We start from the raw sequence: 24,514 nt of genomic DNA on the forward strand, positions 1-24,514 counted from the left end.
ACAATTTTAATTCTTAACAACAACAACAGAAAAAAGCATCAAAGGGAAACAGAAAATTTAACCCAGCCAAGATGAAGAACTCTTGAAATCACTGGAACACCTGCCTCCAAGAACAGCAAGATTAAGCTGCTAGTCCACCTTTAGGTTATAAAGGTGCCAAATAATAAAATTTCTTCTAAAAAAGTAACTATCTAAAAAATCCAAACATCCCCTCACACACACACAAAAAACCACCATAAAAACCACCAACAAAAAATCTGTGGTTTTAAAAAATGCGAAGTGAATATTCAATAAGAAAATATAATTAATTGGTCACCGTCATGCCTAGCCATCTACTGCTCAGATCACAGGTTTATTGGAAGCATGATTATTTGTACAGAATGATCAATTTCTAAGACTTCATTCTGGATAATATTTTCTAAAAGTTGCCTGAAAGTTCTAATATTAATTGGTTATCGTTAAAGATCAGATGCATTACAATTTCAAGTTTCTATTTATGCCATTCAGGTAGGTAAATGTCTGTGTGTATGGTGCAGACATTACCAGACCATTTACTGCCCGTTACCACCAAGAAAAGAAGCCCATACTAGAATAAACTGTGCAGCATTTCTGGCATTCGTTAAAGGAAGAAAGCTTTATAAGAAAAAAGAAATACCACTGATTTTTACAGGTGTTTAATAAAGATAAGCTGAAAAAAGGGTTCCTATTTTAAACTTGGTGATAGCTAAAAATGCATTCAAATATGTTCAAAAGCAATCTGAAGTCTCCTAAAAATGGGTGTTTAAAAGTATTCAAGAAAACAGTAAAAATGCAAATAATATTTGTCACATTATTGTAGGATATGGGACAAAAATGCTCATAAATTCAAAGAACCCTGCTGAAGCAAACCGCATTTCATTTAAATATGACATTATTTGGGAGTCATTAAAACAGGAATAATGTTTATCGGTTGCATTGTAAAGGTTACTGTGAGAAAACAGCAAAAGCTTGCCCACAGTAGAATGCGTGGTGCAAGGGACGGTGAGCATAACACCCTTAATTTTAGTTGTTGTAGCTGTGCCATAGGAAATAAAAAGACTTAATGTAATTGATAATTCACTACTGTAGAAATACTACAGTGAAAATAATGAGGAAGCACCAGTGTTTTCAAGAATCTCGGTCCAATATTCTAGTGTCCTTCATATACATTACAATGAAATTGATTTTTAAAAAAAATTAAAAGAAAAGGGTGCCAATAGTGACTGCTGACTTTCCACTCAGAAATGCATTCAGTCCTGAGAAAGAAGAAAGCATACAGTGCCTCGTGATTGCTACAAAAACAAACTGCCGTCCTTTCGTTCAAACACCTTTCCTGTTTTGGTTTGGTTGGGGTTTTTTTAATGTGAAAATATAAACCCACCTAATGGGACCCTTAGGCTACACAGAATTGGGCTAATATGTTGGGTTTAATATAAACATCCAAATTCTCACAATTAAGAGAGAGACATTTTCTAGCTATAGCCATGAAGAACCTTCTACAACTTGAGTTGAAAAGCTTTTGTTTATATAGACTTACACAAGTCTGTCTATACTCACTTCTAAAAACATAGTGAAATAATGCTAAAAGACCCCTAAAAACTCTGGAGTTGCCATTTTGAACCTCAAATTGTTCCCTGCAGTCAATCAGCAGCGTTAATTGCTGGTTATTTGTACATGGAAATCAAGATGTAGATGCACACGGAGGCCTTGATTACGCAATTTAGTCAGTGGCTTGACTATTGTGAGTAGTTTTTGGAGAAGCAATCAATTTAAGCATCCCATTAAACATCTGATGTAGGTAAATCAGCTCCCAGGTTTTAAAATTTGATCTATCTTGCCTTCCTCCATCTATTAGATTCATTTGTATTTGTATAAATCGATCATGCACTTGCCTTGGTCTTGCCTTAATTCTGTCAATGAATTTAAACACATCACATACAGCACTTTTATGTAGTTTAAATTCTGTGAAGACCCAGTATGGGTCCAACTAAAAATAATTCTACATTACACCCTGCTAAATTGGTGGCTCGCCTGAAAATGGTGCCAGTCACCTGGACTGTCCACGAGCTGCTCTCTCTTCCAACCCACGTTGTGACTGGTCCCTTCCCTATATATATATATACACGTATCAAGTCGTGCAGTCCAAGGGGAGGGAGAAAAGGGCTGAAATGTTAGACTGCCTCTTAATAACAAGGCAGAGGTCCCTCAGACAGGCACACGTTGCTCCCCGAGTCAGCAGCGCTGCTGACGCCACCTTTGTCAGCAGCTCTGGCCGAGCAAGGTTTTGGGTAGGACCCAGCAAAACGCTGACCAGCCAGCCACAGTTCTCACCTAGCGCCTTCGATCAGAGCTCAGCATTACCGCTACTCAAAATATGTTTCTACTAAATGTCTGTCTGGTTTTTTTTTTTGGTGGTAGTACAAACTGTATCACTATATTTTCCCACCTCTCGGACAAAACACGTAGCTTTTCCGGAAGGTGTTCTGAATAGAAGCCAAAATAATGCCAGCAGGCTTTTGCTGAAGTCCACCACAACTGGCCCGATCTGCATTGGTCCACATGGTACACAGTCTCCCAAAATCTTCACGTGGCCTACACCAATTTGTATTCACGTTACTTTCTTTGAGCTTGAAATGCATTTGTGATGTTCTTTCTGAAGGCTCACAATTTACATAATTCACCATTATTCCTGCATCACATACTACTCCACGTGGTGGGCTAAATTCTTCGCCACGGAAGCGGTCAGGCACGGGCTTAACTTTAAGCGCAAGAGGTCCCTATGAGACGTCTCTTCTACTCCTTACATGCTATACTTAAGCATATGCTTAGTTACGTTGTTGTGCAATAGCCAATACCTAACGCACCTTCCTGGAGCAATTAATAGTGGACACACAATGACTACAAGTAGAAGCAGGGTTATTGTCTCCACAGATTTGCACTAACATACCGGTGTCTCAAGACATCGCTTCATTTGCATAACAAGGAGGAGATTTAATTTCTGCGGATTTGTGTAAAAAGCAATTTGGAAACTTTGCAACAATGATATTGCTTCCCATAAATGCCAAATTGGTAAAAACATCATCAGAGGCAAACACAGCACATTTACAATATAATTTTTTTTATCTTAAGTACCAGCATTATTCAAAGACATTATACTGCTAAGTATCCAAATAATTCATTCATTTTAAGGATCGAAAGCATAATATTATTTTGTTAAATTAAGCTCTCTCTTTTCCAAATCCCTCTTTTCCACTTAAACTGATGCAAATAAGGCATCTGAAAGCGCATCTGTGCGTGAGGCTTTTATTTTCAGTTTTCAGTGTTTGTTCTGCTCCAGTTGGGGTGTGCACTCGCCTTCTCGCTGAGTACCGAAACCCCCAAATAATTGCAATAATAATTGTAATTCCCTGCTTTAGATCATAAAATGAGCCTCGGGTATCATCACCTCATTCCCACCTTCCATTGCTAGCAGGAAGGAGGAGGTTGGCGAGGGAAAAACGTCGCTTACCTTTAGCTTACTGGCACCACTATAATACAGTATCTCCAGTTAAAAAGAAATTGTAATAACTAAAAATGACCATTTAAAACGACAGCAAAGATCAAAAGTTCTGACTATGGTAGGCTGGGGCGGGGGGGAGTTAGGGGGGATGGAGCACAGACAGTCCAGTTTTAAGCACACCCTATTAATTGATGAACATCAGGACTTTGTGGTCATTTAACACTCCCTATAAATGAAGACTTGATAACAGTTATTGATCTCAGCTTTCCTGGAAGAGGATCCCTGGACTCAGCAGTGAGCAGTTCTGCTTCTCTCAGTTCATAAATACAAGAATAGAGCTATTGCTCAAATGCCACCCTAACTGCCGAAAATGAAATAAAAGTAAAATTTCAGTGCAGTGTGAAAGCAATATAGGTGTATTTCCACAGGGTTTTTTTCAGTAGATAGCCCAAGGTTAATATAATCTCAAATTTCCTTATGGGAAATACAGAATTGCCACAGCTGACCCCAGCTATCATTTGAAAATATTTTCTTAGTGAATGTCTACTCAAACCATAGAGGTATATAAGTTACTGGTCTCATTTATTTATTGATCTTCCTTCTGTTACCATGGAACTTGAATACCTCTAAACATTAATGAATTCAGCCTAACAACATAGAAGAAAGGGCTACAAGCATCTCTGCTGCCCAGGCAAGAAGCTGAGGCAGGGAACGGGAAGCGCCGAGTTGTTGCATCCCCAACACAACTGTCTCACAAGAAACAGCTGGAAGCAGCTATTGTCTCTCCTGTTTTATTCTTCTGTCATTCAAAAGTTTTCCCCATTTTCCTTCTTTCTAGCTTTTTCTCCCTAAAACTATGCTATTCGCTGGTCAAATCAAAACCTGATTTCTAAAACTTCCTGTGATGCTGCCAGAAGCACCTACATTACCAATAATATATTATCACATGATTTAAACAGAGAAAATTAATTCCCCCCCCCTTTCCAGCTCCTCTTCCCCAAAATCAGAAAAACAATCTCTACATCTCCTGACCCACGGTTCAGATTAAACTCGGATGTCAAAGAAAAGACCTAGAAAGAGGTGCACGTCCCTTCCAATACGGATTTAAGGAGAAGCTACACAAGTAGATGAACTGTTGAACTCAGTCCTCTATCTTAAAAATACATTTCATTGGGATCGTTAATGCACAATATAAGTACCCAAAAGATGTAACAGAATTCTGAAAAATGAATTAAGGACGTATTGCCATCTCCAGCAAAATAATAAAAGTAGAGAGATTAAGAGGCAAGCATATCTTTTTGAATTGTAAAATAGGTTTATAGGTCTTCTAATAACAACTTTTACTCAAACCTTACATAAATAGGCTTATACGATACAAATATTATGTGGGCTATGTGGAAACTACAAGGTCCCTAATCATGTTTAGGGATTACTTGACAGAACAGAGACATTTCATTCCTATTGGACCTAGGGATTACAGCAAAGAAACATCTAATATTCCATTTTTTAATTTCATGCATTTTTTATTTACCTTTAATGATGCTGTATATATTCATCATCCTGAAATATTAAAACAGTATGAAAAAAGTAATAAATTGGTGGAAAATTTAGGGAATGGGAATGCAACAGCACGCAAATCATACACTATCAAGTGCTTGATACACATTTAAAATTACTGCCTAGTACAGCAAAGCCAAATTCCTGGCAGATTTCTGAAGCGCAAAGTCACAATAAGAAGATCAGCAGAACAGACTGAAATAATAGAATATTCATCCCCCTAATCCATATGCAATTCTTTAGGGCTTTTTTTTAACAATGCATATGAGGTCTGACTGTATTCAGGATTTAAATAAGTTGTCTCTCTCTCTCTCACACACACACGCACACACTCACTCTGTATTTTTGTTAAAAAAAAAGTATATACAGTTATCATTTCTGCTCTACTGCACCCACATTGACAAGGTTAGCACATCTCCTCACACCTCAGATGAAACAATGGCATTTTAAACAACAAAACTGTTAAAAGAAATACATTTATTCATACCATTGAGACCTCCTGCAACAGCTTTGTTGGAAGAATAGGGTCCAGTTTGCCTGGGAAAGGGATTTTTTTTCTTTTTTTTTTTTTTTTAAACTCTTTCCTACTTAATTCTAAATAATTACTGGTTAATTTAAAGCAATTTCACGTTTAGTTATTGGCAATAAAATTTTGAAACTAGTATTAAATCTTTGAGCTCATGTCTTTCTCTCTAGACAGATGTAATTTTAGATCTAGTATTGTATAAAGGGACAGAGACCTAGAGACAAATCAATCACCACTCAAAAGACAGATGCTGATGATAATGACGATACATGTAGAAAACATTCATGAGAATAGGTGATGGGGAGGTGTAGTATAAAACTCCCATTGCCATGCATGAGATTACTGAATTACTTTCAAGTAGTGCAAAGCCATAACTGAGTTATAGGTGTTCCTCCAAACAGGAGTATGAAGAAATTCATACCCCCTCATACAGGCATAAGATCTTGAGATCAAGCGGGTTTCGCACAGGTTTAACTCTCTGATTAGGCTGCAGAATATCAACACCGCAGACGGGCAATATAAAATGAAGATATAAAATGAATGTACCCAAAACATAAGACATTTGCAACAGTAATATACACGTGGACTTGCTAAATAAAGGTGCCTACATGTGATAATTACTACGGCCACATGCAGAAGCAGCTTTCACAACCATCATGACAGGTCTTGTCACAACTCTGTTAGCGAGGCGAAGGAGCACTAGGACAGGTGATGGTACCTGGAAAGCCATCTGGTAAGTGAGAAAGAGCAGCCACATCCCGTCGAAACCTGAATATCAGAACATAGCTACGTGCTATTTGTAGCAACAGGTCCCAGGAGCAATAGCCCAGGACATCGGTTGCCGCTGAGCATTCAGCAGAACTTTGGGGCTCTACCTGGTGAGGGACGTGCTGGTCCAACCCCTTTCAAATCACGCTCATGTGTTATCAGCCAAACTGTGACATCAGTTGACATTGCTATTCAAGTTGCAAGGTTACTGTTTTAATTCAATACAGACTAAACAAGCAATGTAAAACACATTTCATGAAAGATTTTCTTTTTGGTAAGGAACCTGCTTTTCTTTGGTAAGAACCTGCTGTGATTTATGCAGCTGTGACACCAGTACCTGCTCATATTATGATGCCCATCTACCAACACAGAGTCCAAATTTATTGGTGCTTATTGCTTACAGGTATCTAATTATTATTGATAGTTCAGGGAAAAAAAGTCATAACCATACTGAAATCAGCAGCAACAGTCCAGCAACCACAGGGCTAGAATACATCCACCTGGTCTGTATATTTTGCAGGCCCATAAGCAAAAGAATAAGCATTCTTAGAAAGAATTTGATCTGTACTAGTGAGAAAGGTGTTAAATTGTAGAAGGAAATAAAAGACAAATGAACATCAAACTTCTGCTAGCAAATACGATGAATAAGCAGTGTCTATTAACGCACACTGAACTTTGGAGAGAAAGCCTGACAGATGCCCTGCAGAGCTGCATTGGACCAAATCTGAATCTGAAAGGCACAGGTGGCAGCAGCTTTGCTGAAAACATGCCGCAGTTTTAAATGACAGGGTAATTAAGTAAAAATACAAAGTACCATTTCATTTGGGGGGGGAGATAAAAAAAAAAGGCTATAGAAGGAAGCAGAGATTTATTAAAGAGGAATAAAGAGCACCCAGTGAAAATTAGGCTATGCCTGAAATACATTAGTGCTACTCTTCCTTCTGCTATCCTGTATTTTACAGGACATTACACACACCTATATGAGTCTTTATTTTAGCGAAGACAACAACTCCTTGTGATACAGAAGGCTAGAAAAGGAGAGCTTTTGCCCAAATTTCAAAACTTTGTTCCAAAGCAGAGAGCTACTAACGCTTTTCTGCAAGTGTTTGTAAATACGGTGCACACTTTTGAATGTACGAAAGAAATACTTTGTTTCCTCATACTCATTTGCAGAAATGGTTCAACCACCTTCTTTAGAAAGTTTCTAAACGAGCAATGTGAGATACATATTTGGAATATGAAAGTTTAATCCTACTCATTAAAACATGACAAACTTATAATTAATTGAGAATGGAGTCAATAATAAGAACATCCTTCAATGTAATGATGTCGGTACTATCAGTGTGTAATATGGGAATACATTATAGAAAGTGAAGTATAATATGGAAGATTACAAGTCAGTTTAAAAAAAAAAAAGAAAAAAACTGTCTGAAAATTTTTCCTTGGGTCCAATATTTAAAACACAAATTCTAAATCCTCAGAAGTTACATTTTCCTGGTCATCAAATGAGATAATACATTACGTTGTTTTCCCGTGATGAGGAGTAAGTCAAGGTCTTACATTGCCTGATTAATCTCACAATCAATATTTAGAAAAGGTTTCTCTGAGCTAATCAAACTTGACAAAAGCAATCTTCAAACTATGCCACATTCACTGATTTGTAAGATCTCAAACTTGTGTTTTATTAAATGCAGTTTAAATTAGCAACAGCTCTAAATCCACCTGCTTATGACACCCCCTGAATCTCATAGACAGTACACGAGGCAGGTAAAAAGAAAACGCATGCAGATCAAAATTATTAGGACAAATTTTATGGGCTTTTTTTAAATGAAGGTTGCCATTTTAGTTTTAAGATAGCAGCCAGCTACATCCCTATTGCTCACATTACGTTGCATTTTGGGGAGTAGTTGCTGATGGTATTTAGTTTACTTTTTTCTTCTGGACTTAACTGCCTTGACTTTACTGCATAAGGTACGTGCGGTGATTCCTCCAAATAATGCTTATACATAGGAAAGAGGATAACTTTCAATACATACTTTTATGTTGTGACGGTACAGCTGTTACCACGAGGACAACTAGTAGGGAAGCACTACAACGCTAGTAGGTAGGGAACACTGTGGGGAAGCATGTGAATACCATCCCAATCTTCACTTTCACTACCAATTAGTGTTGGGAGCTTCCTTTCTTTCTGTGAGCGGTCACACGTGTGCAAACAGGGATTTTCCCATGGTTTGAGAACGTGTTTAAGTTTGGTTGCCTGACTCTCGGCACTAAAAGAGATTCCTGAGTTAGCATAGCTGAGCAGGAGAAAGAAAAATATGGGAGAGGTGTAAGTGTTAATCCTCTATGCAAATATTCCAAAAGAAAATCGGGTTTCCACCTTCTTCTTCCTCTCAAGTCACACAATTTCTGGATAAGTTTCTGAGCTACTGACTCCCCTCTATTTCCTCATGGTTGTGTGCAACAGAAACTGTGTTTCAACATAGGCAATGTCTACGATCAAATAATATAATATAATACTCCATTCGCAAAGACTCACATGTATTAGAAGTTGCTAGTGCAAATCTTTTTCAGACCCAAGGAAGGATATCCAAATATTGGGTAACACACTCTGACTGGGAAGACTATCAGTGAGTTTCTCTATTTGTTTATATAAGTGGGCCAATGCTTTTTAGAGCACTTCAGAGCACTTAACTAAAGCAAACAAGCACTTGAACTTTAAATATCTAGCAAGAGAAGCTATTGACAAGTATGACTTTACTTAGTAAATCCTAGTATCTTTGTGAACTTTCACTCATACAGTCTCTTCACGAAGAGAAGCACCAGGCTCTTATCTCAACTTCAGCTCTATTGTAAGATCAAGAGTGAGAGGGGTGAGCAGCTGCCTATCCCCCTTTCATTTCTTTTTGTTAAAGCAAGTGGCTTTATTTTTTTCCCTACATGGGGATCCTGGTCCCACACTGGTCTTTAGAAAGCTGTTTCCACTTTTGAAATCTTATTCTCTCTCTTATTTGGCCGTTAAAGCAGGGGTTTTCTATCTTATAAACCTCCTTTTCCACTCATTGCTATTCACAGGTAGCTAAGCCTTGATTTGGGAATATTGTATTTACCAAACACTGTCCTATTAATTCCCAACAGGTGAGTAACACTGTGGGAATAGCTCGCTATGCTCAGTAAAAGGATGCTTTTGGAAGTAGTCTTGTAAAGGCACTAGGGTCACGTGCATCTTTTAGGTCTTCAAACATCCTCTAGCTACTGCATCATGTACAATTACACCGGTCATTTCCTGACCTAGATCCGTGCGATCTGATCCACGTATACCTTTCTGCTGAGATGTCAGCATCCAAACAAATAATCTGAAAGATTATTCTGTAGCTTTGGACAGTATCTTTTTTTGAGACGTCATGATTTCATATGGGTCAAGTAACACACAACTTCATAACTGGCCTCTGTCGAATCAAGTTTGCTGTACCACAGTAGCTAAGCTCTGAGAAACAGTACAGATTTATGCTTTTAGAAGAAAGGCCATTTTCAGAAAGAGAATGCCACCTATGCACGCCAGATCAGCTCAAGTATTAAGCTGGTCCCGAGAACCACCAAAAAGGTAGTGCTTAAAGCAAGCTCTTCCATTCAGTAGCAGGTACAACTCAATTCCCTAAAATCCTGCAACACATTTTGATTTTTATTTCTGTCCAAACGTGGTTTGCATGCAGTCTGTGTAATGTGGCAGAAGAGAAGTGATAGAATAAACCTTTACTTTAACCTGGTCATTATTTCCCTTCTCTAATATAGTAAAGTATTTTTAAGCTATATTTTGGAGCTCATTAGCCACATTGGGATTTCATTTCACTAGTGGTAGGGGACATGTTGCACGTCCTGAAAGAGTTTACAGAACTGTCCATACGTCGCATACAAGCGCGTGTCAGGGGTGGTCTGCCTGCGTATGTGTGAGCACTTGCACAGTTACGTGCACGTGTGTGTGAAGCTGGTGGTACTGGCTGTTTGGCATTTGTACTGGCTAGTCTGGTAATGAGCATTCTACCAATCCTATTTTGTTAGGAAAAAAACCCAATGAAACCAAACACGCACAAGAGATGCAGTTAAGAACATGAACTACTCAGTGCTAACGCATCAGTCCAGGGAAAGTTCCTAAAGGAAATAGCTTTGAAAATTCTTTTAAAAACCCTGCATGTTATAATTGGGTTTTAATGTATAAAACGGCTGAGTAATTTAAATGTTTGGAAAAGAAAACAGTCTTTCCTAGAGTTTATGAAGTGATAAGGCTGTTTCTTATAATGATTAACTACAAATCCTGATTTCAAACCTGAGTGTCTGCTAGCATATGCTCTCCACAGCTGACACTGTAAAATCATACAGTTTTATCAAATTAATATTCCAGGGCCCAATTCTGATATTAAAACCCCATTCCCCACCTCCCACTTGAGTAAGTACCTTGGTTTCTACAGAAGTATTTCTTGCTTCCTACTCTTAAACAAAAAGTGAAATTAGGATTAAGCTTAGTTGTTGGGATGCTCTGCTCACGATGCATTTTGGTCTACTGAATGAAACAAGTTATATTTGGATGTACAGGACACATATTATGGCATTCCCACTGGAAAAAAAACCACAACCAAAACCCCAACAAAACAGCAGAACAAAACAAACACCAAACAAAACAAAACCAACCCAAAACCAGAAAACTAGTAGCATTCAAAGATAATACAATACTTACTCATTTAAAGAATTTTTTTAGTAGCGAATGCATGTTAGAAAGACAAATGAAATACAGCCAGGACAGCATAAAGCATGTTTTTGGGTAAGAGTGTCCCAAATAATATCCCATTTTAGAACTGTGATAAGACTATGAACAAGACTATGACAAAAGAAAATGTAATTCAGTTTTGAACACACTGCAAATAAGTAACAAGATCTAATTATTTGTAAAGCCCTTCAAGATCCCATGGCTTTGGTCAAAAGGAATTAAAAGGGTGAAATTAAAGAATGGAAGAAAAATTTAGACAAGATGAACTGAGAGAAGAACAAGAGAAAAGTAGTGAAAAGATACAGATCTAGGGAAAGTACTTGTCTACTTTATTCTAATAATAGAGTCATCAACAGAGTATCTGTATGCACTAACACCTAATTTGAGCATCCTGAATTCTGATCCTGATTTCCAGAGGTGGCAACTACATATTAAAAAAAAAAAAAAACCACTTAAATTTCTCATTACTAGAAATAGATTGATTTGCATGAGAAAGGTGCAGAGTTAGATTCCCATTTCATTTATGAATATTAAGATTATAAAAAAGAAGTCTCAAAGTAAGTCCTAATTCCCAGGTTCATACTTCCCACCCGTTGGTAACGGCATCATTGCCCGTGGGACCCGGGAAATAACACATGCAGGGGCCACAGGGAAGAGGCAGTTTGAGTCAGCCCAGCAAAAACTGAACAAGGGTTTAGGAGATGAGCACGAGAACTTGCAATTCTGTTCACTATTCAAAGACAAACAAATACAGAAACATCCAAGTGGGAAACATCATCAACAGTGAAAGACCTGACTAGCTTTATGGCCACCTGAGCACCTGACTACACAGGTCAAGGGCAAATAGTTCAACCCAGTCGGAAACTTGGGACCGTTCAGTAGAAGTGGAAGGACCTGGTCACGTGGAGCAACTTCCAAAACTGCGGTTGTGCTCCATTTTTCTACTTCTCATTAGCTTGCCTCCCTTCAGCAAAACCTGCTGGTACAGATGGTCAGCTACTTGGTTTATTTTTAAGTATGTGAATGTAAAATCACCAAACACACACTAGTTTACTCTGGTACAAAAGCTAATTGCGAGAGTAATCCAACATGGTGTATGTTGGGCACAAGAGATGATAGCTGATATTCCGCAGTGAGCACATTTTGAACTGCTTGCTGGGTTTAGGTTTTAAATTGTTTACTAAATACTAACTTTAGCCATGGTTTGGGTTATTTTGGGGGGCAGGGGCAAGTGGGTGGTGTTAAATTTAATATAAGCAAATCACCAAGGTATTAGAAAAACAGCAGCTAATTTACTTGCTGCTCTAGAGAATAGCTCAGGGATCTAAACTATTGTTTTCCCATGCTTCCAGCTCTATGCTAAACATTAGGTTGTCAGAATTGTCTTCATCCCCTGAACGCTACATGTGAAAACTCTTATTTTTGTGTTCTAACGCTTGCTCTAAGCACACAGTTGCTTATATAGTGAAGAGCCACCTTAGTGTTCTTCAAAACCATGTTGAAGTATGAGACCACCCTTTGTTTTGAAGGTAAGAGTTTGGTTTACCCAAGACAGCAGCTTGTCAACTTCTCGGACCTTCAGCCACTAATCTCTCTCTCATCTATAAGCATCTAACACGTTTCCTTGTTTTAACTTACTGAACATTTACAGCAGCCAAAATGCATTTATTTAACAGAACTCAAATGCTGTCTCTGGTCACCCTGGCCTCTTGGGAAGTTCAAGAGCAGGACCCAAATTTGAAAGGTTGGCTTAAAGATGAAGCGTGAGCCATCGCTGTGCCTGAAGCAATACGCTTCAGGAGGCAAACCAACCCCCCCCACTGCGGGCTACGGTCTCCCACCACCCCCGGCAGCTCCTGCGTGCTCGTTCCACCAGACAAATCGCAGAGGAGAGGGAGCGAACCCCCTTCGTGGACTCACCATCCTTTTCTAGTCACATTCACTACGCATTGCATTAGAAAATCGTAACGGTGTTAAAATATTTTGGCAGGATTTGTTATGGCCAGATCACTCACTTCCTTTGGGACACACAAAGCCTCCTCTGGCAATGAAACAGCCCAAATGTCAGGAAATCCTATAGAATAGAAAACGGTCTGTCAATGTAAAGCCTAAACGAATCTCCAATTAAACAAAACAAAACTGTATAACATAAAAATGCACATACAGAGGGAAAAAAAAAACCCACCCCAAACAACCTAGAAATGCTCACTTTTTATTAAGGTGGGTTTTTTTCCCCCACCCTCCAGAAAGTTTTTAACAGCATTACCATGTATTCATCACAAGGTACTATTAGAGCACAAGCTCACTCCAAGTGTTACCAATTCACGGACAGATTAGAGGGCACATTAATAACGTAGTTAATATGAAGTGTTTAGAGCCTTTACGTCGGTGACAAATACGACTCAGCCAAATTTCCTGACCATTGAGGCCACGGAGGAACAATTTGGTAGATTTCATCAACAGTTCTAATTATGTTCCTGTCAAGTCGAGAACAAAGTAATCCATAACTGGGGGGCTGCTCGGAGACAGTGCCACGCGAGAGTAATTTATGCCCAAGACACAGGGCCCTCGCTGTAGTTAGTGTGCACAACGCTTGACTAACAAGTGGGTTCACAAAAAGGAATTTATTAGGGGAAACGCAGCCCTCCAGCTCCGTGCGGCTCGTCAGGTCCGGGCTTAGGAGGAGTTATGAGGCAAAGTCGCCTTGTTTATACAAGCATCCAAAGTCCACGCCGGCCTTGGCGGGTTTTAAAATGTGGGATTTCAGCCCAAAGCGTTGCACGGGCTTCTGCCAGAGGCAGGCGAGCCCGCTGCCGAGGCCAAGCTGCGACCCGGCGCTTTTTAAAACGTTTCAATTCTTGGGACACCAGCAGCGGCACCTCAGAGGCTGAGCGGTACCAATGCCCTTTTGCGATCCTATAAATAACATGCTAATGAAAGAGGCAAAGGGATTATTAGTAACAGTAAACTAAAATGTCACAATACACGACGCATTTCTTACTGCAGCCCAACTGGGAAACAGGCTGAGAAAGGGAAGGAGGGAGGGGTAAACGGGGGAGAAGCTGTCATGTAATTTTGAGTCATTTTCCACTGTGATCTATATTGGGATGCAGTTTCTATCCTTTCAAACAGAATCATTTTATATATGACACTCTTGCTGCATTTCACGAAAAGGTAGGAGTGTCTCCCTAGCGCTAGGAGAAGCGCAAAGCCTAGCCGCGGTCATTCAGGACTGGCTACTTGCACGAGTAGTAAGATGTTAAAGAAAATAAAATTATGCTTTTCAAATGTAATTAAGAATAATACCTGTAAACACAGGGAAAAATAACATTATCAAAAATTAGATTCATGGGATAAATACAAAATGCCTAATGGGTTTTAAAGCATAGTTTTCTGAAGGTAGCTGTGGGCATACACCGCTGTCAGCAGTTTTAGATTTTTATTTAACAAGACAAAAACCACAGAACTTAAAGTCATTTTACAGCCTTTTCTTTGATAGTGAATAAACAAGCTTATAAAAGCGTTACCAGCTAACCAAAGTGGCAGCCTGCTTCAGCGGACCGAACGCCAGCTCAGATAAGGGGAGCGCTCAAACCGAGGATCCGTTTCAGAGACCTCCTTGCTCTGGGAAGGTCGCCGCCTTCACCCACCATCCCCACCGGTAGAACAGGGCAAAGGTGTGAAGGCAAGGACGTTGTCCCCATCTGACATACCTTACCAACGAGGTTTTGGCTGTACAATAGCGTTATTAACTTCACTGAACTATTGGTTTTACTTCACCTTTTAAATACTAGTTGACCACTGGCACAGAGTGAATGCAGAGCGTGGTTGTGGAGCACTACGTCAAAACCCTGAGCTTCTCCTTTCACACTCTACTAAATTTGCTTGAACCTGTGAATTCTCTGCTGTCAAGTTTAGGAATTTCCCAGCACCTACTGAATGGGACAGTATCGCTCTCATGTGACCAAGGCTTCACAGAAACATGATTACTTGCATATGATTACCCTTTGCGTTCAAGGATTAAAAAAACAAAACCAAAACCAACCACCAACCACTTTACAAGCTTCACAAGGAGGCAAAGAGAAAAGGTAAGGACACTGTCCCATTCTGCAGAGGTGAAAAAAGAAACCTCTCTGGTAAATCAGACAGATGGTAATTTGGAAGCCAAGCGATGCCTGGACGTTATAATTCCCAGACTCGTGATTCAGTCACAAGACATGCTTCCTTTCCTGGTGAAATGTCATGCTGCCGCATGCTTCTGTTACAGAACACATCTTAACCAAGTGTAGCAAAAGCATGATGATCCCATTAAGTATCTAACATCTAATACCTTGTGAAAACTAATTTAGTGCTTTATCAAATCTCTAGTTTGTATGTAGAGCAAAAACCGGCTACATTTGCTAATAGGGCAGATTGACCCATCCCATATATTATCAAACCACATCAAAGTCTGCTAGAGGACAGAGCCTCAGCTACTTATTATCCCTTGCATTAACTCTCTCACTAGCTACTCGACCAATACATTTTCCTGTAATACATCTGTCATGATTTTGCAGAGAAATCAGCAATTCTGAACAGCACGGCAGTTAGAGACAGATAACAGGACTAAACCCATCATGGTCGCCTGGCTTTCCAATCTACTGTTAATTGGCACAGACGTGAGCCCTTGGAGCTAGACTTGCACAACAGCGCACCACTGCTGGGCCCCAGAGATTCAGCCTCTTAGTTAGATTTGTATTTTTAGAGCTTTAGTCATTCACATGATTTCTTCACGATTTATTACATACAAGAGAGGAATAAAGTTGGATGCCAACACCTTCAAATTTACAAGATTTTTTTTTTTTTTTTTTTAAGCAGAAAAGGGCATCTTATGCAAGAGAACATGTAGCTTAGTAATCAGGAAAAAAGTGATAGAATATTACTAATAATAATGTTAGCAGCATTAGATCAAACGAGAAAAATCTATCTATCTTTCTTGGCTTGGATGCTATGCAATTGTATTCCCACATGTGTTATATTTAGGGTCTTATTTGTGACACTGTATAATGAATCATATATCTGAAGCCATGCTTCTGACTGTCTGGGAACTTGCATATATAACTAATAAAGGGTTTGTTTGGTTGATTGTTTTGTCTTTAAATCATAGTTGCTACTATTTTCTGTTAGACAGCGTTTGTCTTTTGGACCCATTGCACATGGGTCTCACTTTTTCTGACCATTTGACTACCTATCACCACTGTAACCCAGAAGGTAGTGCTAGAATATTGAAAAAACCCAAGCACACCACCTAAAAAAACCCAAACACCCCAACACAAACAAACAAAACCCAAACCAAAACCCCAAAACATGCTCTCTTCAAACAAAAAAACAACCAAACCCAAATCCACTCAATGGAAATAAAAGATGCCTCTGCTACTTTGCATACGTGATTGTATATAGTTCCGTATATATCCCTCGTACAACCCTAGTCATTCACATTTAATTCTATGGCTTCATTTGTTTTCTCTTTGTACAGTTTCTCAAGCACTGTCATCCTCTTTTCCCTTACAAATTCTGGGTCTACGTATCTTTACACACTAATATAAACAAGTAAAAGGCATTTTTGGGGGGGAATGTGGGGGTATTTTTAGAAGTTTTGTAGTTTCTTGGTGTTCCCAGATCCCATTAATGATGAGCCATTTTTAATCCAGAGAATAATAAAAACTGGTTATAGCCCAGTTGTGGTTTAGCATCACCAACTCTGGCAGGCTCATACAGAGAGTCTTCTACTGGGTAAAACTTCTAACAAGTAAACTTCTAGCCAGGGGGAATAAATTAGATGTTTTAAAAACAACAACAACAAAACAAAAAAACCCAACCAAACAAAAAAAACCCCAAAAGTGGGCAGTGAGTTAAAACATCACAATTCCACATTACTGAATTGAACTGCAAGTCTTTGGAGCTTTATCCCCCCTCCCCCTTTCCTTTCCCTCTGTATTTTTCTTCTTCTCTTTTTATGTCGAAATCACAGGAACTACGCAGCCTAGCAAGGCTGTAATCACTCAGCAGGAACCTGGCACAAGCACAATGCAACCACCAGCCAGGCAGCAGGAAAATGAAGGAAATCTCTCTCTCCCTCCCCCATAGGTTTCTTAAAAGGGGCTCGGCGTGAATGAATCTTCCCGGTAGCCACCAACAATTTCTTATTCCTTCCGAGCAATCATCAATTTCAGCATCAAGTGGTTTAGTGGCTCTACAACTGGTAGTGGCAGCGGAGTAAGCCCAGCATGCAAACGTTTTGGCTAATTTAAAACCCTTGTGCTGCCGAATCAAACATGACAAGACAACAGTAAAAAGAGAAGCTATTATCCCAAATGAGAGTTGGCGGATGGCTGAAATTGGCTTGAGTGGCAGAGACAAAAGAGGTGGAAGGAGCAGGGACAACCAGGCATGATAATACCAGATACAGCACACACTTTCTTCCCCACCCCCAGTGCATTCACATACATAGCTACCTGGAGAAAACAGGCAACATTTCCAAGTTTCATGGCCAGGCAAAGAAAATACACTTAAGAAGATACAAAATAAATCAGTACCTGGTAAAAAACTTGCCCCATGGGTATGGAGAAACTTAACTTACAAGAGACATTGCGGTTTCAATAGAAAACCTAACACTCCGAAGACTAAAACTGTCGTTTCCTACCTGAAGTCACGTCCCGTTGCCCCAAGTTCATTACCGTGAATTGAGGATCGGAAGAACTGATTTAGGATAGAGTAACCTTAAAAAGGGAACAATCTACGGCGTGCCTACTGGTGAATAGCTGCTACGCACACAGAGCTCACCAAGAGCCCAGATCTCAAAGAGCTGCTGTGGGGAGGAAATGTGGAGGGCAGAGGAATTAATTTTGCAAGGCATTTGGGAGACCACAATCAGACTGATGATGTTCAGAGCCACGAACCCTGATGATGGTTTGCAACTCACAGAATGATGACCTGTGGGATCACTGGAGAGCAAGCAAGTTGTCTTTTGCAAGATTAACAATTTAAAAGTGCTGAAATTAATTTTGTTTAATAGCTGTGGGTGCAGACTCCTTACAAAGTAGGTTGCAAGGTCAGCAAGCCTCCTAAAGCCTTTTAAAATGCAGCTTTTTATAGGGGCAGTAGATTTAGGGTGGCTTAGGGCTTAAAGATCTAAAAAGCAAAAGAAGTGCAAGATGTCATTTCCTACCACTTCCAAGTCTTGGGTGAAGACATGTTCTCCATTTCACTTCTCACTCTATAACATACACTTACTGGTACATTCAAAGCTACTTGAGGCAGCATGGGTTTCTTAGGGCAGGCAAGGTGAAAAAAGGCATTAAAATCAAATACAAGAACCAGATTAACCAGTACATAGCAGGCTCATCAAGAGTCACACTGGAACATGCCTGCCTGTGTTGCAAAGAGATGGTGGGAAGAAAGAAAGAACAAACAACAAACACCACATATAACAGAATAAGAGACTGGGAGGGGAAGCCAAGGGCAGGGAGAGTGCTCACACCCCTGACATCATTCAGAAGTAGTTCACCTGCGACTCACATCTGCCCCCTCATATGAGGCCATTACGCTCTAAGTTACTGTACTGCACAGAGTGTTTCAAGGCACAGCTGGACTCAGCACTGAAACCCAAATCAACCATTTAAAAGACACTTGCTCAGCTTCACACCCTAGTACGTGTGAGCTATCACTCACAACATACCAAAAAATACTGACTAGTGCTCCCTTATAGGACACTGTTTTGTCCTACATTTTTAGCAACAGCATCCAAGTAATTGCCAGGTAAAGTCCACAGTGCAAGTCTGGGAAACGGAAACAGGGCATTGGTTTTGCACCACTGTGTAGGATGGTCTGAATTTGCTGAATTAGTCAATGTTACCTTGAAAAGTATTTGCATTCTCTACAGTTGAGCCTGTGTGAAAGGTGGACTCATGAATTCAAGCAGGAGTCCAACCCTGAAAAGTATGTGCCCCCAATACAAAAACCATTCAGTATTTCTACATATCCACCTGGTCTTGCAAACACATCTTCCCAGGGAACTGAGCAGCCCACGTGAGGCTACGATCACGATGGCTACAGCACGTGGGTTTGTTTCATCCTGCCCACTCCTTTCAAATCTTTTTTTCCCCCTCAGTGTGAAGGAAACACAGGGTTTACTTTTCAGAGGAAACCCAAAACCAGTAACGTGCCAAGCAGTAGATGTGCGAGCTATCGACACAGAGCCAGCCCCGGGACAGGCAAGTGCTACCAGAGAAACCCGCGCCGCTCGGCCGCAGGGGCGAGCAAAACCACTTCAGCCTCTGCAGGCAGCCTGGAGCAGAGGAGCGTGTTGTCCTGCCTAATGAAACTTAGTTGCTATGATCCCGCAGACCGAGGGGGCCATTTCCCTGGCAATGAGGTAACTGACGGTCATTAGAGAGGACAGAATTAATTCTGCGATGGGCCTGTCGCTGACAGTGGCCAAAGGAAACGTGCCGGCCATTTTTCTCTGCCCCTTCCACAGGGAGTTAGAACAAAGAAAGGATCCCCTGGGAAATACTTAAGACACCACAAGAAAATCATTTTAGATGCATATTAGTGCACCAAATACTGTGTGCATTCAGGCTGACATATGCTGCTGTACGTGGTGTTTGTTCTCTTTTTTTGTCTCAAAGTTGGATTCATATCCTCATGCAGCACTTCAAGAAAAGCCCAGTTCACAGTTCAGCAAGGCACTGCTTAAAAGGCAAGCCTGATACAGGTCCTTAGGGCACCTCATCCATCCTGGGCTTGGATGGCATTCTCCACCAAGGGACCCCATTAGGAAGGAAGGGCAAACTGAAATCCTAACCCAAAGCAGCCTGAAACAGCACCGGCATACTGGTACAGCAGCGATGGATGAGACTCCATTTGTCTTCAAAACATGGGAAGCCAATATATCTGCTTCATTGCAGACTCAACTTTACTTTCCAACCTTGTAGCGTACTTAAAGCTAAAACGTAGATCAGCTTTCTATCCTGGGATAAAGCAGCAGAGCAGTGTCACCCAACACTCCAATTAAACAGACTGGAAGTGTCGCGCTTCCAATGCAACTCCATACAGCAAAACACCCCGAGATACACTGTCTGCGTTTAAAATCAATTGCCTGGGAAGGCCCAGCCACAAGCTACAAAAGGTTTCCTTCCCCCCCCCCATACAGCAGAATAACTCAGAAGCATCTTAATGCTAGTACAAAGCTTGCTGGAAAACGCAGTTGCTGTAGGAACGCTATCACTACCGGAGGTATCACAGATCCTACTCTCCCTGCAGAAGGTTAGGCCCTTCCAAGCAGGAAGAAACAATATGTTTGTTCTGTGGCCAAAATAATTAAAAGCTTACCTATATTACTTTATATTTCTCCTTTCATAAAAGAGCTTTGTATTGGTGTTGAATGAGCTGAGTTGTGAGACTAGTACTTATCTGGACGTCTCCGAGCTAAACTTAGGTCTGGCCGAAGTAGATACAGCTTCAGTCACTTCAGGAAAAGTGATTCTGTTTATACCAGGTCAGAACATGGCCAAACGAGCTTCCTTCAACACTGCCTGTTAAAATATTTAAGCTGAAGTAGGTGTAATTCCCTCATGGATAACATATAAGGATACCTCTTTGGACTTCTCTTTGCATGTTAGTATAGCAAGTATCTGACATTACAGCACGAACTCGCGTTCTTCATCCGTGGTGGCAGTTTCAAGGAGAACATAGAGATTCAAATACTGTAACATGAAACACGCTTGGTAGAAAAGTATTATATTTTTGCAAGCTGGTCACCTGGTTATAGGAATCTCTAGCCAGGGCTCTTATTTACCATTCAGCGGTATCTACATTCCAGGTGAGATCTTCCTGTACCAGGAGCCGTACAAGTGCAAAGAGAGAAGACCACCACAACCAACATGCACTGCAGGGAATGGAATGCATGTTTCCTTGCTCCAGCCAGGAGCCTAAATCTAAAGGTTATCCTGTCCTAGCGTAGCACCATATCACCTCTAGCGCCAATTAGGCTGACCAGAGCTGTATATATCTACCTGCCTATTCAATTCATATCAGGAAGAAAGGAGAACAAAAAAAAAAAGGGGGGGGGGGGGGGGGGGGGGAGCACAAGGTCAGGCATTTATGTATGAGCCACATACCTCGTATGAGTAACAGCAACCTCACACAGACCCAAACCCCCAACCCAACAACAGAAACTCTGCCTCCTCCTGATCTGTGCACTGTTAATTGTTAATAAATGGTCAGCTCAGTCCAAACGCCTGGCCAGTTCTCTTCCTATCTGCATTCAAGATCACAACAATACCTCCCACCAAAAGCCTTTTTGTGGGTCTGTGTTTATTGTCTCTGTAAATCCAACAAGAAGGCTCACCTAGGTATTCTGCTAATCTACAAAACTTAATTAGTGTGGACCAAAGAGACAAGGACAGCTATGTTCTCTGACACACTGAGAAAGCTCACCGGGCATCATTCTAAGAGACTGCAAAAGCCATATGGATGAGATGTCTAACGAGACTGTCCCAAACCTTGTATTTAAATTCCCTGCCGCAAAGCTTTGACCTTTTTCCCCCCTACATGGCAGACTGAGTTGGTCCTAGCCAGCAGGATGGTAGGAGAAATGCAAGAACCACCCTTTTCAGTTCAATGCTCCTTGGGATTGAACATTTCTCATGAAACATTAAGATGCTCCCTCAAAATCTTGTTTTCCCCTCAACCCATAATGTTCTAAAGTCCTCTCGAAAAACATCTCCGCAGCCTAGAAGACAGCAGTGAAACATGAAGTCCAACCACCCCCTCACCATTGCTGTGCCTTGGCAGTTTTTCCTGCCCACAGTGCGGCACTATTTTTTAATGACTTGCAAAAGAGGGGGGAGAGGGGAGAGTTGGAAAAATAAGACTGAGATCTTGGCAGACAACAAAGGAAAGGAGACCTAAGTCAGCCAGCCTCAGCTGCAAAATGATTTCTATGAGCTTCTGCCTCTGTGTGAGACATGTGAAAAGAGCTTGCTCTTTCTCTGAAACACTGAAAAAAGCCAGATTCTGCCAGTGATTTTTGATGTATATGTAGGTAGCAGGTACTAACTTTACTGAAATCATCACCATACCCCAGGATTATTAACCGTCACTTTCAGAAGAAACATCAAGCCTTGGTCATGAAACCTGATGTTATTCTCTTCACCTCACCATCTTCACTCCTAATGACCACGGGGCCAAGAGACAACATACCATATAATGGTTTTCCCAAAGACATGGTAAAATTCAAATTAATCTGATGCTCACTGCAATGCCCAGAAAATGGAAAAGCTTACCATTTTCATTAAAAAAAAAATAAAAAAAAAAATTCTTTGTTGCAGTCACCTTTGTTGCAGAACTTCTGTCTGTACCATTAGGACAAATACATTCAGTATCAGGAAGAGAAGCACTAGGAGGGCTTTTATGACACAGTACAAGGGGAAAAAAAAAAAAAAAAAGAAGAAGAAAAAAGGTGTTACAACATGTCCTGTACATATTCTGGTAATAATTTTTTTTGAGATAAAGCCTCCTTCTTTTAGAATGTCCCTTATTTTCAATAGGATTTTAGGTCTAGTCCATGCAGAGGATTTCCAAACCAGCTGTTACTGTAGCACCAACATACATTAAGAATATTGAGCAAATCTATGAAAGCACCCTGATTCACCAAAAAAAAAAAAAAAAAAAAAAAAATAAAATAAAATCAAGAAACCCGAAGCCCAAGATGAAAACAGGGCAGTAAACACGGAATTAATTTTTCTGTCTCTTTTCCCTCAGACATGTGGAGCAGTCATTAGGGAACAGTCCAAAGGAGCTGAGGAAACTCATTACCGCTACAGCACAAAGCATGGTCAGGGGGCCATTTGTTGTTTTGTTTGTTTGGGGTTTTTTTTTCTATCTTTCCCTTTTATACAGGGCCGAAGCATGAAGAGACTTTTGGGACCCGATCGTGTTATTGAGTGGGAGCAACGTGCCTCCAGCCCCTCTCGGCAAACCATTCCATCAGCTGAAGTCTCCGACCTGCCGGAGACGGACTAACTTTTCCAAGGTATTAAATTAAAAGATGTTGAATTAAGTTAAACGCCCCACATTGAATTGACATTTCCCTTTTTTAATGCAAGCTAAGATTGATGAAAAATACCACTTATCTACATTAAAGGTCAAAATATCCAGCAAAAGAAGCCTCTGGTTCAGCGCGTCAGAGCAAAGTCAGTCTTACATAATCCGGGGACCAGAACGCGGATCACATTCTGATGATCCAATTAATGGTGGGATACTTTGCAATCAGCCAGGAAGCAAGGCCCCTAACAGATTGTGGGGCTGTAACATCAATTTCTTAAGTGCATTTAAAGGATTACAAATGTTAGTCCTGGCTTGAGATTGAAACACCTATTGAGGTGCTCTGAACCACATTACAGTAATTGGGTACCTGAATTAATGCCATTTCTTCTGATGGGCGAGTTGAATACATTGGAATTACGAATTTCTTTTGCTGTGTTTCACTTTCAGCTTTTTTTTTTTTTCCCCTCCTCAGAACATAAATCTGAGGCAGAATATCTCTTTTTATCTAGATAGCTTTAATTACAGCCCTGAGGCACCCAAGCACTGTCCTAATTTCACCTTCTGCATTGTTTGGGTTCATTTTCTTTTTTTTTTTTTTTTTTTTTTGCTTGTTATTTTACCATGCAATGACATTAAGATAGGAATAAAATAATTTTTTCTTGAAGCTTTGGGAAGAGAGGGGAAAAGGCTGCTAAGAGATGGAAAAAGAAAAGTCTTTCTTTTCCTTCCCATACCCCTCTTCTACTATGTAAACCTTTTTATGCATGCACCAGATACCATTTGCAGTGTTTTACACCTCTAGAGAGCTAGAACTAGGGCTGCCTCAATTAGTCTTCTATTCCTTCTGAGGTCAGTTCAAGTAAAGGTCTCAATCATATCAAATTGGCAGGAATGCTAACTACCTGGGTATTTCAGACCATACAGGGTTCAGCTAAAGAGCTTTAAAAACATGTAGCTGGTTTCAAGAGCATTCAGTGAATATACAGCATAAAGCTGTACATACGTGCCAGAGACTAAACTTACTCACCCGGCATATGAAATGTTTAAAAATCTGAAATAGGTTATAGCATAGGTTTGTTCGTAGGGCTTTTCAACCAGCCAGTGTCTCTGTTAGACCGCAGCACCCAGCATACAGGACGCACGTGTTTTCTTCTTGTAGCATATGAGTTTTGATAATTAGTTATAACAGGGAATTCCATCCATTTTTGTCCTCAGCGTATGCGGCACTGACATTTCAGCGACCTCGGCAGTGATTTCTCACTTGCAGCTAACTGGAATGTACACAACCATGATA

The 24,514-nt window shown here is 40.3% G+C and overlaps 1 protein-coding gene across 23 annotated transcripts in view; it reads right to left on the reverse strand.

The window, feature by feature from the left end:
• The window catches only part of ESRRG (estrogen related receptor gamma), a 404,653-nt gene that overhangs the window by 222,449 nt on the left and 157,690 nt on the right, over positions 1–24,514 (reverse strand). For 7 of the 23 annotated variants that reach the window (XM_075749267.1, XM_075749269.1, XM_075749268.1 and 4 more), the window contains one exon: positions 13,146–13,204. The exons of 13 other annotated variants lie outside the window; for them this stretch is intronic. Coding sequence is in view for 5 of the 10 variants with exons in the window: in XM_075749259.1 (XP_075605374.1) it covers positions 13,146–13,204 (59 nt within the window). In the remaining 5 variants the exon portion in view is untranslated. Of the gene's footprint in view, positions 1–13,050; positions 13,205–24,514 lie in introns of all 23 variants that reach the window. 3 more of the 23 variants (XM_075749263.1, XM_075749261.1, XM_075749262.1) reach the window with 1 other exon arrangement.

This window comes from Balearica regulorum, chromosome 3, assembly GCF_011004875.1.
Source record: "Balearica regulorum gibbericeps isolate bBalReg1 chromosome 3, bBalReg1.pri, whole genome shotgun sequence".
Classification (NCBI taxonomy): Eukaryota; Metazoa; Chordata; class Aves; order Gruiformes; family Gruidae; genus Balearica; species Balearica regulorum.